Source organism: Oryza glaberrima, chromosome 4 (assembly GCF_000147395.1).
Source record: "Oryza glaberrima chromosome 4, OglaRS2, whole genome shotgun sequence".
Taxonomy (NCBI): Eukaryota; Viridiplantae; Streptophyta; class Magnoliopsida; order Poales; family Poaceae; genus Oryza; species Oryza glaberrima.
In genome coordinates this window covers 12,128,446-12,144,692 of record NC_068329.1, presented here as the reverse complement: position 1 = coordinate 12,144,692, position 16,247 = coordinate 12,128,446, and the positions used below count along the sequence as shown (strand labels likewise).

General features: G+C 43.4%; 1 protein-coding gene across 1 annotated transcript; it reads right to left on the bottom strand.

Annotated features, from left to right (window-relative positions):
* Positions 1 to 11,527: 11,527 nt before the first annotated feature.
* LOC127770059 (aspartic proteinase nepenthesin-1-like) lies at positions 11,528 to 13,266 on the bottom strand. The gene has a single exon (XM_052295724.1). It carries the CDS (start codon positions 13,253 to 13,255, stop codon positions 11,816 to 11,818), a length of 1,440 nt encoding a protein of 479 aa, XP_052151684.1. The 5' UTR covers positions 13,256 to 13,266; the 3' UTR covers positions 11,528 to 11,815.
* Positions 13,267 to 16,247: the final 2,981 nt, after the last annotated feature.

Below are 16,247 nucleotides of genomic sequence, written 5' to 3'. Positions count from 1 at the left end.
CATTCTTCCACCTTAAGTCCTCTAAAATCGAGCTCTACGTCCTGGTTTAATTTGTTGTTTCATTTTATGTTCTTTAGTTAGATTTTTCTTTTGTTTATTTGTTTTTCGTTTGCGATCATGTAGCCATTGGAGCAGAAGAGCAGTTTGTTTTAGAAGATGTCGTGCAAGACTGGGATCAACGCAAGTGCACTCTTTGAACATATTGATCCCATTTTTATCAATTGTTTTGTTTTGAATACATGCATTATTTTATTTACGAACTAATGATGGGTAGCGTAACCTAATTTTCATTATATCCTACCTTGATAACTTTTGATTACCCATGATACCTTGTCACCCTAGTCTTTGTGAGTTGAACATTGGGCTCAACAGGATGCAATGTCGTACACCCCGTAAAATAGTGAATGCTGTACAATTGGAAACTTTTTTTTTTCTTGTTGTGCATTAGCTTAAATTGATTAACGTAAATTATTATTACTCCGTTATGCTCTATAGATAGTAGCAATATGAAATAACTGCATACATATATTTGTATTAACTACTCAATTATAGTTGTCTCATTTATTTCTTTCAGAGGATACCATGAAATGCAACCCTACAAAAGCATAGTGCTACCAATGATATATATGTTTGGGCTTCAAGGATAGAAACTATATCAAGGCGACAATATATTACTATTTATTCGCTCTTACAGTTTTATAACATCGGATTGGGAAAACCATTTCATGAAAAAAAGTTTCCTGCACATGGAGACCAAGGTGTTGCCCTCAAGTATATTAGGAACCCAACCGCCGCTTTATTGGATTTAGGAGTGCAACATGTGTGCTAGTAGGGGTGAAAACGGTATGGAAACCATCTTTATCGTTTTCGTTTCAATTTTTTTTCGGAATCGGAAACGCTGGATACAAAAACGGAATCGAATATTATCGAAACCAAAAACAGAGCGAAAACGAACCGGCGCAAATATGGTAACGAAAATTTATTGGAATACAAAAACCCATCAAACTGATAAATTCAATTCTCAAGTCTCAACGGTCAACAATTTATTATAAAACACAATCATATAAGTCCAATTGTTAAGACTCAATAGTACATCATAAAACACAAATCTATGGAATAAATTATCTATATTTAAGAGAGTAATGTTGTTGATAAATCCCAATGCAGAAAAAATATATTCTTATGTAACTTCAAATTTGCATAACAAATATTTTTAAAAAAAATAAAAGCCAAACACCGTGGTAGATTGGCATAACAAATATTGTTTTTTAAATAAAAAAGCCAAACACCATGGTATTCACTATTCAGTGCTAAAAAAAATCCAGGGTATTCCGAGAAAATTTCCGGAAAGTTTCCGACTGATTCCACGTTCCGACGAAACTGCCCTTATCATTTTCGATTCCGTTTCTGAGAAAATATTTCCGAATTCGTTTCTATTTCCGAAAAAATTCCAACCAACAGATTCCGTTTTGGAAATAAGTCCGGAATCCGGAAAGTTTCCGTGCTGTTTTCACCCCTATGTGCTAGTGGCGTCTTGTGCTTGCTTAGATTGATTTCTGACCTGGTCATATCTTATTTCATATTCTGTAAATTGCTAGCATGCAAATATATTTCGAGCATGGGGAGCAGCTCTCCAACCCCTGGGAAAACCGGTTGATGCAATTAAGTGAAGTTATATGCTTTTAGACTCAAGTCTCAAACAGTATGGTGATGTTATGAGGTTGTGTCTTTTTAATAAGAAATGTTATGTCAGTTTACAATATAATCGCATAAATTGATATGGATCTGCACTCCAAGACGCTGTTTGTGCTAAAATACTTAATTAATATAATAAAATCATAGTACTTTGTACATACAGAAACAGCAGAATAGAAGAAAATTTCTCATAAATATTAGCCATATAAATTTCAGCTCTTTCCAGTGGGAATATACAAGAGTGCAGTATATATATAACAAGAGAGTGTGAAGTTTTTATTGGATTAATCGCTTAACTTCCTATATGTATTGAAAGTTCGATAAATTCATGTTGATTCTGGTTTGAGTTTAGGCATGGAAAGTATGGGGAATTCTAGTGTCACATGCATTGATTAATTAGCTCCAGCTTTCCAAACATCATGATCAATGTATTGGGATCTCTTTTCTTTTGACGAAATGGACACATCGACATATACATAGACCAACGTATAGTCCTAAACACCTAACGAAGCATATGAATGCATTCATGCATAATTAGGCAGGGTCCCATGTAGCTAATTCAGAAGAGGTGAGAATGAGATGTTGATTTAGGAAGCTTACGGTGCTTCAGGACAAAACTGCCGATCGAGCTTTTTCTGGAGCAGTGATAGCCAGCAAAAGAAATATAGGTTAACAAAATGGGATTATATATGCCGGCCAAAAGATCAAGGTGGACTGGGTGTCCTAAATCTTGATATCATGAATACATGTTTGTTGAGCAAATGGCTATTCAAGCTTCTTAATGGTGATGGCCTATGGCAAAACCTTTTGCTCAACAAGTACTTAAAAGGTAAACCCCTCTCCCACATGTCACACAAACTAGGAACATCCCAATTTTGGGTTGGCCTAATGAAAGTAAAAGATCAATTTTTTCAGTATGGATATTTTAAACCTGGTAATGGGATGGAAATAAGATTTTGGGAAGACACATGGTTGGGCTTGCAACCACTCAAATATCAATATCCTTCTATGTACAATGTGGTTCGAAACAGACATTCTACTTTAGCAGAGGTTATGAGCACAACACCGTTGAATGTTTCATTCCGACGATCAATTGTAGGACCAAAGTTAGTTGAGTGGAATGATTTGATTTCTCGACTAGCTAACATAACCCTGTCAAATGAAAATGATTGCTTTATTTGGTCGCTACATAAAAATGGCAATTTTTTGGTCAAATCCATGTATAATGCGATCATCAATTCCAATGTAAGAATCCACAAGAGGATCTTATGGGAGATAAAGGTACCACTAAAAATCAAAGTATTTATGTGGTTTCTTCACAAAAAAGTAATCTTGACGAAAGATAACCTCATAAAGAGAAAATGGAGGGGAAACAAGCAATGTTGTTTTTTAATACACAAGAGACCATCCAACATCTTTTCTTTGACTGTCATGTTGCACGTTTTGCTTGGTGATGTGTCTTCTTTGCCTTCAATATTCCCCCTCCCCACAATACAAAAGATATTTTTGGTAACTAGCTAAGGGTAGTTCCTAGACCCACAAAAAAAATGATTTTATTTGGAGCTAGTGCTCTATGTTGGTCAATTTGGCGTTGCCCTAATGATATGTTTTTAACCATAAAAAAATGTCTAACATCATGCAGGTTATTTTCATGTGTTTCAATTGGCTCCACTCTTGATGTATGATGCTTTCACAGGAACAACAGGATATTATGCGCAATGGTGCTACACGCTTGGAATTGGTAGCCAAGGAACTTTTCCTCCAGTTTGGATGGCGTAGTACTTACAGAATTTCATGATAGAATCTACGTGATTTTAAAAAACATGATTTTAGTAGATCATATTATCGGCAGAAGTTGGGGGTTTGTCCCATCTCGCCTTTTTTAACCTCTTTTCTATTCACTTCTGGACTTTCTGGATGTGTGCCTATGGGCAGAGGCCGGAGATGTAGCCCATTTCCATTATCTAAAAAAATTAACTTCATGCAATTCTTCGACTTTGATAATCCAAGTATATGAGAAAGTCACTGATCATTGGAAAAACCCAAATGAGAAGCAATGTCCTTAGATTACAGAATGCTCTGTTCTGTAATAATTTCTCTTCGATTTGCTGAGAAATAGCCTCATTTCAAATGTAAATTTTCTCATGCACGGACACGATGGGTAGGTTCTGATCAACTTCCAGAGTTCCATGTAGGAAGAGGGGCTAACTTTTCTTTTTAATGCTGTTTCTCTCTCAATTTAAAATAATGGTAGCGTTGTTCCCTCTAGCAAATTATCAAGTTTTTAGAATATCCACGAGCCGTATCATATTTTTTAGATGTCTAGTAGTAAAGACAACAAACATTAAGTATCCTATGATAAAATTTGCCTATCTATTAACCCTCAAATCCCCCAAACTCCCTCGTCTCTCGTCTCTATGATATTTTAGGACGTCCCATATCGATCCTAGGATAAACCGGTTTCACACTAATGGGGTTCCTCCCGAGTGATCGCTCAACGGCGTCTGCCCCTATATGGCGATGAATCTCCGGGTGCCACCACAGGTTGAAAGAATGAAAGGTGCTCCAATGTGTATTGGCATGGAACCAATTTTTGGTGTCAATAGTATGTATATAGAATTTTGCACATGCACAATTTAACGTGCTCCATTGAAATTTACTTAGAAATTGCTTCTAGGTAGGTGCATGCATGCATATTTGTTTAATCCCTATCAAGAGGAGATGTTGCACGACATTTCATTGCTCCAACATTTGGTTTGGCTGGTCTTGAAATGCAACAAAATTGAGCTAGATCGATCAAGGAGAGCTGTAGCATCATTTGCACTACGACGAATTGAGCTCTACATTTTGGGATGGTTCTCGATGGCTCATTAAACTCATTTCTTTCCATGCTCTGCCTTCCCAAGATGCCAAAGTGACTTGGTGATCCTCCTAACACTATTGCATGCGTGGTCTGCTACTGTGGTTCCACGCAAAATGGATAGAATTTGACCTCACGTTGCTGTTCAGTTCCTAGAGCCTCCAATTCCCAAGACTCATCATCATGCATGGAGGCTTTTAGGATATGAATTTTCAGTGAGGTTGTGATAGTTGAGGTCCTTCACAGTTTCACTCTTTCTCTTCATATATGCTGCTTCAGAGTTCGGCCAAAAAAAATTAATAATAGGTACCAGTATTTATAGAGTTTTTTGCATCTTTGAAGTTGTACAATGTGACCATGTGCAGTAATTTGTGACAAGCGTATATCATCAGCGCATTGATTTGTCAGTCAACAAATGTGACCTAGGTGGCCCACTCGGCCACTCATGATGGTCATGTTGTATACTCTTAAAAAAAAGGAAAGTTATGTTTTACAACCCTACGGTACGTCATACCTTCTAGGGGACTGCACAACCAGAGCTATGACCATCATCGGCTCACTGCACTGCACTCTCGCATTCCTGAAATTCCAAACGCATCCATCGCATGTCTATGCTCACATTCTGCCTGCAGTCAAGTCATATTATGCATCATTACAGATACTGCATTTGTGTATAATTGGTAATACTGAGCAACGCTAAATACGTGTGTTTATGTTAACGGTTTTATCCGAAGTGAAAGACTGAATTTGTGGTAGCACTGATAAAATCTCTATTGCGGTAGCGCTGATAATATATTATTCTAGCTTCATTTTTCTTTGTTTTCCGGTTTTTATATCATGCATAACTGGACTAACTTCATCAAATTTGGTGACACACGGTTTTTGTTAGTTTTGTGATGAAAAAATTAAAGTAATTATGCCAAATACGGAAGTACAAAATAAAGGATCTTCGGTTCTTACATACATATCCTGTTAGGCTATAGATGGCCAAAAGGCCCGAGGCCCGATGGCCCGGTCCATGGCACGGCGTTTTGGTCCGGCCCAAGCACGGCACGGCCCGTTAGGGGACGGGCCCGTGCCGGCCCGGCCCGACCATCGGGCCATGCCTGGGCCTCTCCACCGGTACGTTGGGCCGACCCGGCCCGGCACGGCCGGGCTGGCACGGCACGATGGGCCACAGGCTAGGCCCAACACATAAACAATAGGGAGTAAAAATAGACATATTATATGCCATGGTCGAAAGAATAGGGACGTAAAATAGACTTATTTTAGCTATATATATATATATATGTCAACCTAAAGAGGAGGGACAGAAAATAGACTTATTTTTACTATATATATGCCACAGCCCAAAGAAAAGCGACGGAAAATAGACTTATTTTCGCTATATATATGTCAGCCCATAGAAGAGGGATGGAAAATATACTTATATAAAAAAGGCACGATGGGCCACCCGCGCCTTCGGGCCGGCCCGGCACGGCCCGACGGCTGGTGGGCCGTGTCTGGGCGGGAGGCGCAGCCCATGGGCCGGCACGGCCCGGCACGAAGCGCCGATCGGGCCATGCCGGCCCGATGGCTGGTGGGCCGTGCCTAGCCGTGCCTGGGCCGGGCCATGTCGGGCGGGCCAAAAGGCCATCTATACGTTGGGCCTTCAGGTTACATGTGTAAGTGAAACCATTTCGATGTGATGAATTATTGCAGGATCAAATTAATAATGTAAGAGGAAGCTAGCTAGTGTGATGGTTGAGCTATATGGGTACATGACTCAACCCCTACCAATTGTTAAAATCTGAATGCCAACACAAATCATGGTACTCGACTGCAGCATTTTCCATGCAATAAAAAATAATTTAGTCATTTTTCTAAAAAGAATAATAATAATTTAGTCCTTTACTGTAATTAATATCGCATATACGCTATAAGATTTTCTTACATGGGACAATGAGATATGGCATATATATTATATATATGGTCTTCCTTGAGCTATCAGTGGTCTAGAGCCCAAACCGGAATACATATAGCGCCTCTACCGCCAGCATTTTATTTTGTCCGGTCTCGGATTCATGCTTATGGTTAGCATCCCATATGTCTCGAGCAAGAGATATCTTGGGCCTGGCAAGCATCTGGAAATAGGCACGTCCCTAGAGACGCACAAGCTGTGCGATCGACCACGCAGCGTTCTTGAAAATTAGAGACCCCAATAGTAGTACAAATCCTCTCTCATCTGTGACGGCCCCTTACATGCTTGAGTTTTACGGGCCATCACAACGAAGTATCTCAAACGGGTCTAAAAAGAAGCCGACAAAGATATATGCATAAATATATACATTAGTGTTACAAAAAAAATATCCTACTGATTCACAAAAAATTCTAACCGGCGGAGGAGGAGGTCGAGGAAGCGGGCGTGCTCGGGGAAGGTGGTCGGCGGTGGGTGTGCTCGAGGCGTGCTCCGGGACGGCGGGGGATGGCGTGGAGGAGGTCGGTGGAGGACGGTGTCCTGCTCGGGGACTGCGGGGAGGAGGTCGGTGGAGGACGGCGGGCTCAGGGACGGCAGGTGACGTCAATGCGGCGGTGCAAGGACGGCGGGGCATGATGCGGAGGAGGTCAACGGCGGCTAATGCGGGCTCGAGGATGCAGCCGGGCTCGGTGGACGACGGCGTCGCACTCCCAAATGGAGGCGTAGTGGCGGCGGGCTCCCATAGGGCGGCAGTGCTAGGGTTCAGAGAGTGGCGGGACTTAGAAAAATTTTCGATCTAGATCCGAGCGAGAGTGAACCCTAATCTAAATATGGTCAAGCATTATCTCAATCGGGCTTAGTCTAGAGCCCGTCACGGTGACTCATCGGTGACGAGTCTAATAGTTATCTCAATTGGGCCTCAAGATGGAGCCTGTCACGGATGATGGACATCGGTGACAGACCTAATAGTTATCTCAATCGCGCCTCAAGTTGGAGCTCGTCACGAATGATGGACATCGGTGATGGGCATCTGTTAGGGCCCACAAAGATATCATTGGTTCTCTATGTCAGGCCTCAAGTTGGGTCCCGTCACTGATAGGTATCATCCGTGACGGGCTCTATGCACATGTAACATGTTTGTACGAGTAGGCATCTTTTTGCCTTGTTTGAGATGACTTCGTTGTGACGTCCCACAAAACCCAAGCATGTATGGGGTTTGTACTAGTGTAGGGGTCTGTACAAGTAAGAGGATCTGTACTAGTGTTGGGGTCTCTAATTTTCAAGAGAATCTATTCTATACCACTGAGTTTATTCGAGTTCAACAATTTACCATAAACATTATCTCTTTCTATAATATACTGGCGACTTTATCAATTGTTCTACAATATGCCATTGGGTCAGACCTTCTTTTCAAAAATACCCAAAATACCCTTAGAGACATATAAGATTAACAATTGATTTATCCCGTTAGAAGTTTCAAAAAAATAAGAAAATTTTATGGTGGCCTCCTTACACACCATGGAAGTTTTATGGAATTTGTTTTTGGTATATTTAGATTTGTAAATATACCAAAAAAATGTACAAAATTTTCAAGGTTAACAATTGGTTTATCCCAAATCAAAAGGTCTAAAAAGGTCTATTTAGTTTTATGAAAATTTAGTTTTGTAAAGATATTAAATATACTAAATTTTCATGTTGTGTAAAGAAGGCCACATAAAAGTTTTCATATTATTTGAAAGTTCTAATATGATAAATCAATTGTTAACCTTGTATGTCCATGAGGGTATTTTGGGTATTTTTGAAAAGAATGCCCAACCCAATGACGTATTTTCGATAAAGTCGCCGGTAAATTATAGAAAGAGACAATGTCGATGTAAAATCGTTGAACTTGTACAAAATAGAATAGATTATCTCAAAAGATATTCATGTGATCATTTCCAAAGTCTGGTAAATAAGAGCGGCCAGTTCACATGGAAATCGATCGTGTCGGTTTGCCGATGAGCTTGGGGTCGCCGTAGAGGACGACTTGCTCGGAGGAAAAAGATGGAGAAGAAGAAGGAAGATTTTTTTTCCATTGCTGCCTTCTACCTTCTTCTCCATTATCCTCTGCTTCATACGCTGGTCCTAGGCATGACAAAATTATTGACTCTAGAGATATGGTAATATGGAGCAAACAAAATTGTTAGAAGCTTGCACGGAACCGGAAGCGCCCCTTGTTTCAAAGAGAGAGAAGGACAGGTTATTCACATTTAATTTGATGCTCATAGCCGAATTAAAAGCTAAGTAGTGGTAATTAAGACTCCGAGGGAAAATAGAATGTCTCCTACACTACCCATAATATGTGGAATTATCGACGTAATTTCATATAGTCATTCGATCTGAATGATACATGAAGAACATAAGCCAGATGATGGAACGCCGTCATATATCAGTACGTAACAGTGTCCCTAGCTAGCATCACAGTTTAAATTGAAGCGTATGGGGGTTTTTGTTTAAGCTCGACCAAACAGGACCAGCGTCCAGGAAAATCTTTTGTGTACTAGTGTACTTATATGGACAATGATTGTTTTTTCGTCCCATTTTCTTCGTTTTCTAGAATGAATATATTATAGCTTTTACACTATAACTATTGTTTAGTCCCACAATGATAATTGAGAGTGGAAAAAATAAACTTAAAAGATGAAAACAGTTCACACCAATAGGACTAGTTTTTTGAATTGTGTTAGCTTAGTATCCAAGTTGTGGATCTGGTTAGGAATATGGTGAAGTAGACTCAATATGATTTTACTGGCTTACGGTTGATAGCACTAGTACAAAAACTCTTATAGGTGCCGGTTGGAAACCGGTAATAGGTGCCGGTTTCCTGGCCGACACCTTTTGGTCGGCACCAATGACCCTATGTCATTGGTGCCGGTTTGGTGCCGGTTGTAGAACCGGCACCTTTGTGCTCTCCCAGATAAAAAAAATGAAGAAGCCGGCTCCAAGCCGAGCCGAGCCGATGCTTTTGAGCCACACCATTCAAGCAGATGCATTCCATCACAAATCACAGATGCAATTCCCCGGTTAACAACAACAATCACATATACAATTCAATCCGGTCAACAACAACAACAACAAAATCCTTCACAGATCAACAACAACAATCACAAGTCCCGAGTGAACAACAATCCAATCGATCACAAATCACAGATCAACAAAACAAGCAAATACACGAACTCACTTCGTCATCGTCAATGCACCACTGCCAATCGCAGCCGGGGTCCCTTGGCCACCGCCGCTGCCACCTCCATTTCCGCTGCCACCTACGTATTCAAACAAGTGATGTCAGAGCTAATGTTCAATAATATAGAATAATTTTCATGGATCACACCCGATAACAAGTCTCTAGGATCGTTGCGTAAGACTCTGGGAGTTATATGGGTTGATGTGGCGGAGAATAATATTGAGCCCGATGTGTGACGGGTTGACCTGGATAGGTCATGATAGCCTAAGCCACGTCACTGACAGTAATGACTGCCACATGTGTATTCATATGATGGACTGCACACTGCTCGTGGCCAAAATGTGTGCTGTACATAGTTGGCAAGGTGTACACTAGCAGATCGGCCACCAGCAAAAATCGATTTTCGGTCGCTGGCGATTGTGTTATACCGGCCGCCAGCGAAAAACGATTTTCGTTGGCAGTTGCGTTATACCAGCCGCGAGCGAAAATAGTGACCAGATTAAAAAAAATGACGGAGCAACACCGCTCCGTTAGCCTCCGTCAACACCGATTCAAATTATTCCCAAATCCACTCCTCGATTCAAAAATTCACAAAAAATTACATCAACAATTTACAATAAAGGCAATCAAAATTTTTCATTCACATTCCACACAAATCCACACAAATCAATAGATATTTTCCATTCACAATCCACATAAATCCACACAAATACACACAAATCCACAGAAATCCGAGCACCACTGCCTGCGGCCCGGCGGCGTCGGTCGTGACGAGGTCGAGGCCGACGGTCGCGCCCCACCGCCCGAGGCCCCGTGGCCGTGCTCCCCACGCCGCTGCCGGGGTGGATCCGTGCTCCCCGCGCGCGCCGCCAGGGCGGATCCTTCCTCCCTGCGCCCGTCCTCCCCGGCGTCGGCCTCCTCCCCTCGGACGGATATGGGGGAGGGGAGAGGAGAGGATGGGAGGGCGCGGTGCCGCCGCTTCCTTCGTGGTCGCCGTCGTTGCTGCTTCCGTCGTGGTCACCGTCGTCGCCGTCGCCAGTCGCCGTGCACATCCGTGCCGCGTCCCTCCCGCCCGTCGTGGTCGCCGTCGTCAGTGCCGCGCCCCTCCCAGGAGGAGGAGGCTGGGGGCACAGGAAAGGAGGAGGGGAGAGAGGTGGGGAGGAGGAGGAGAGGGAGGTGGGTGGGTGGGTGGGTGGAGAGGAGGAGAGGAGAGAGAGGCAGTGGGTGGGTGGGTGAGGGAAAATATCTCAGCACGCGCGTGATTTTAAATGACGTCAATTTTTTTAGCGGGCTCTGTTTTTTCACTGGTGGAACTGTTTAGTAACCGCCAGTGAAAATGTTGGTTTTTGTTGGCGGACACTTAAGAGGTCCGCATCGAAAAATAGAGTATTTTTTATGGTGGACGTCTTAACGTGGCCGCCAGAGAAAATCAGTTTTCACTGGTGGTCCTATACCCCCAACCTCTCCTTATGTTTTTGCTAGTAGTTTTAGCATATAACCGCCAGTGAAAATTATAGTGTGATGTCATGAAAAATTGTTTTTCTAGTAGTGAAAAAGTTTAAGTTTTTTTTAAAGGACTAGTTTATGCATTGATTATTATCGACAGTGAATATTTAGCCTCCTTTGCTACGGTTAGGTCTTACGACTTATCCCCTAACACTCTCTCAACCTCAAATCCTGGCTTCACCACTGGGCATAGCTGATTCCCAGAATATTCTTCGCAAAGGAAAATTTGCAGCCTCCGCGGCAATGAATTTGATACAGATAGCAGCACGATACGTGCATATATAGATTGAACTGCTAATTGCCTCGTGTTATATGACCTTGGGTCCTGACCGTCCTCAAGGTAAAAGAGAAGGATTTTACACGGTGTAAGCTAAGTATGGCACCAAATTATTCAGCTATATATAACAAGTTAACACGTAGATTAGTAAGTGAAACAAAACATAGATGGCAAACACATCGTGCAGGCCACACTAGGGGGTGATGACTGACGCGACTATAAAGTTTATCGCATTGAGCACGGACGACGACGTACGGATGTCGTGGGCTCGATCGTGGCTAGGGCGATGATGCGAGTCTAAAGTTGGTCGCACTGAGCAGGGACGAAGGACAGCTTGCTGTTCTGCAGATCGTAGAGTACGTGCATGTTCTGCTGCTGGAAGTTGCCTAATATGATCTCGCCGCCTTCAATAACAGCAAGGCAGATGATGCGGCTACTATTACCCGCGTCGTCGTCGTCGACGACCTCGAACACGTAGTTCTCCTGGGGCAGGCGCATCGTCGCGCCCTCAAAGTGCAGCGCCATCGTCGGCACGTCCGGCTTCGGCCCCCGCAGCGGCGCGGAGAAGCAGGTGAAGGGATCCGTGGCGTTGCCGGGCACCACGGGAAGCTTCACCTGCGCAGCGAACTCGTCGCGGACCACCCGGTAGGTCCGCGGCGGCAGCGATGTGATGGACGTGCCGGAGTCGATGAGCGCCGCGGACTCCGGCACCGGTAGCTGCCTCTTCGACCCAACGGTGATACCCTTGAGCGACAGGTAGTATAAGGTTGGATTGCGAGAGTTGTGGGTTAGAGGGGTGGTCTGGACGACGGCGCCGCCACGGCCGTTGCTGTAGAGATTGGCAGGCAAGCCGAGCAGGACAGCGCTCGTTTTCGATCCGGTTATGGTGGTGAAGCAGTGGGAGAAGTTCCCCACCTTGAGCTGCGACGGCAGGGACAAGCTCCCGCGGCCGAAGCCAGCGATGCCGGTCTCGTTTGAGGTGAAGACCCCTCTGTTCGCGTGCCCACAGCCGAATACCAGGCCAGGCACTGCAGCTGATGATCCCTCGCCGGTGCCGGACGCGAACGTGAAGACCTCGCGGCCGAGCTCACCTCGTGTCACCGAGCCGTCGCTGTAGGATATGCTGTAGTTGCAGGCCCGGCTAGTAGCGTTGTTGCCGCCGCCGCAGGGAGGAGTAGTCTGGCACGCCGGTGAGCTGCAAGGGAGCGAGGCGAAGGACGATGAAGCGGAGGGGTCGAAGAGAGGAAGGGTCTGGTTGAAGCAAGTGGAGGCCGGGCAGCGCTTGCACTGGGTCCAGGTGATGTCGCTGCCCGTGTCGAGCTCCAGCTGCACCTCCTGCGGCGGCGTGCCGGCAGCCAAGTGCACCAGGTATTCCGTGATGGGAAAGCCATCGTCGTAGGCTCCCGGGTTCACGGGGGCGCTCGCCGAGCGGCCACGGCCGGATTGAGCTTGAGCAGAGAGTAGATGAGTGGCCCGGGCCTTGCTGCGCTGCGCCATGCGGCGCAGAAGCTCCCAGTCGGTGAGTCCACGACCGGCGTCCACATGCGAGAGCTGCAGCCTCAGATTTGCCGAGTCACAGCTGTAGATAGTCACTGCAAGTAGCATCAGGACACTCGCAGCAGCATGTTGCATCGTGGGTGTGGGAGTCATCTTAATTTCTTCGGGGGTCTTGTGTTTGTCAATGCAAATATTTCCTTCTTGTTTGGACATAAAACTCATGTTTTTGAGCATATACATATATAGATGTCCCGTGGCCCTGCCCTGTGCTGCGAGTAACTAACAGTCACTACTACAAAAACACCTTTAGGGACCGGCCTTACATGTGCCGGTTCATTTAAAACCGGCACCTATGGTCATTTTCCCACCTTCGTACCATGAAAAAATATAGAACCGGCACCTTTAAATACTATAGGTGTCAGTTCTGTTAAAAAACCAGAAATTATTTTATAGGTCTCAGTTTTTTAATAGAACCGACACCTATATTTATATTATAGGTATCGGTTCTACAGAAAAAACCGACACCTATACTAGTTCTATTAAGAAACCGACACCTATTTAAAAAAACTAGGCTGGTTTTTTGCTTTTTTTTTATCACCCACAGTGCCGAGCCGCTGACCTTATCTATCCATCCACCCCACACAGCGCTCCCCATCCATCTCTCTCCCTCTCTCTCGCCCCTCCTTTTCCTTTGCACGGCAGCGGCGGCGGCGACAGATGGCGTGGCGGTCCTCTCCCGGCCCGGGGGTCCTCCCCCTTCTCTCCTCCTCCAGGGTGGCGCGGCGGTGGAGAAGGCTGGCCGGCGCGGGCGTGGTCGTGGCAGCTGATAGCGGGCGCGGCGCGGCGGCCGGCGTGGGTGCGGCGGCTAACAGCGGGCGCAGCAGTACCCCCACCCCCACCCCTACCTTCCCTTCTCCTCCTCTAGCATGCGTGTGGTGACTGTGGTGGTGGAGGAGGGCTGGATCTCGCCATCCCCCTCTCTCCCGGGGTACCTCCCCCCTCCAGCGCGGAGTTGGGTGGCGGCCGCCAGCGCAGAGGCTGGCGTGGCAAGGCGACGGCGCGGAGGCGGGCACAGCTAGGCAGCGGCATGGAGGCCGGGCGAGGCGGTGGTGGCGGCGGTGGAGAAGACCGGCTGTAGTGGAGATGCCATTTTTTTTATTTTTTTAATAGTAACCGACACCAATAATATTAAGATAAAGGTGCCGACCAATAGGTTCCGGCTGTGAAACCGGCACCTATAGCCAGTTCCCAACCGGCATCTATAGTGGTTTCTGTACTAGTAAGTATTGCCATATTGCCGCTAGCTAGCTAGCGCTGATCTGCAACCAGTGATCGATCGCTAACTAACTCTACGTCAACGTTGAGTTAGCATACATAAACGTTGCCTCAGGTGTCCGCAAACGAGATTAGGATAGAAATTAATTAAGGGAATGATGAGAGAGAGGATGTACTTAATTATATGATGATTTACACTATCATTTATGTGGCACTGCTTGTGCTATCTACGAAGCCTGTCATCGAGGTTAGGCAATGTAGTGTGTGGTGCGAAATAGAGAACCAGATAGGCCGGGGCATGCTGAATGGACCTTTAGTCCTCTAGTACATCTTTAATAATACAAGACGAGGTATGCAGGACAATTGACATCTATTTATCATATTATTAAAAATTGCTTTGAAAGGAACCACATCACGTTTACTACGAAGGCTAGAAATTCTCATATTTACCATAAAAAATTTTTTACCATCAGATTATGATGGGTCCGGATTATAACGGTATAAATTGATTGATATAGTTGTATATAACATACAATTGTATCTACAAAAATAGTACTTAACACTTAAATATGAAATCCAGACCATACATAAATATAAATTTTATTCTCCTGGGTGCACATCCACCCGTTTCTTACATGTGAAGTAAATAGTTAACATTTCAAAAAATTGACAAGATAAATTAATATGTAATATATTACTCCACAAATATGAAAGTTCAAAATCGATTTCTACAAATTGTAACAAAAATAAAAAAAATAAATTTGTTATTTTTGTTAAAACTTGTAGAAGTTGAATTTGAACTTGCATGTTTGTGGGGTGATGAATTACATATTAATATATTTTCTCAATTTTTTGAAATTTTTTATAACCATTTCATTGACATGTAATAAATGGATGGATGTTCACCCGAGTGCTTAAAAGAGTTTTCCGTATATAAAACCCAAATATACTTTTATAAATAATTGTGCCTATAGAAATAAAGATTTAGAGTTGTATATTCAATCTAACTCTACGTGAATTATATAGCTCCACGCAAAATTGCGCGAGGCAATCCCCTAGTTCCTAGAATAGGAAGAAAATTCTAATTATTTGTGTGATTCCATATTTCCATTGTGAAGAGTCTAACTTTAATGTCCTTGTCTCTACTATTATAAAAATTGAAGATATTTTTGCAGGTACTTTGGTACGTCATCCGTGTATGAGTCGGTTTTTAATTTTATTCTTTTTGGAAATACAGATCTGTATTTGAGTCGGGTTTTAAATTTCTTTGTTTCTGGAAACACAGAAGGAGTCGTATAAGAAATCCTTTTAAGAACACTCGCATGCTAACTTGAGATGATCAGACTCCTCATTGTAGCTCATGATTTTCTAGAAAAATATATATCCAAGTTAATTCTCACAGTGAATTTCACATTAACTAAACCGCATAACAATAATAAGATTAAAATAACTTTCACCCGTTGCAACGCATGGGTATTTTTTCTAGTCTAAGAAAAAATCTGATTTGTTTTGTTAATATGTACTACTACCTAAAGTGACCATTAATTGGATATAAAATGAACCTCGTCACTCTATTAGTCCATATAAAACTCTCCTCCCGTTCCCAAACCTTAGACACCGACCACACCCCATCACTAGTACCGCAACGTTATGCAATTGCATATTGCCTTTGGTAAGCCGCCAACAATTCCTCTCCCAAGCCTTTCTCATCCACTCCCATGATGCATCATTTTTCCAAATTGTTTTTCATTCTTATCTAGGACGAGATTCTCTCACGATGTCACCATTTCCTCCCTACGATGGTTACATAGGCCGAATACTACCATATTCTCCTTTTTTTAAAAAAAATAAATAAAATATAGCCCGCACACATGTGTAACATCTTATTTAATGTTTCTTGAAATTTTATTATCAATATTTATTTGTGGGTGATTTTTTAAAATATATATATTTAGGG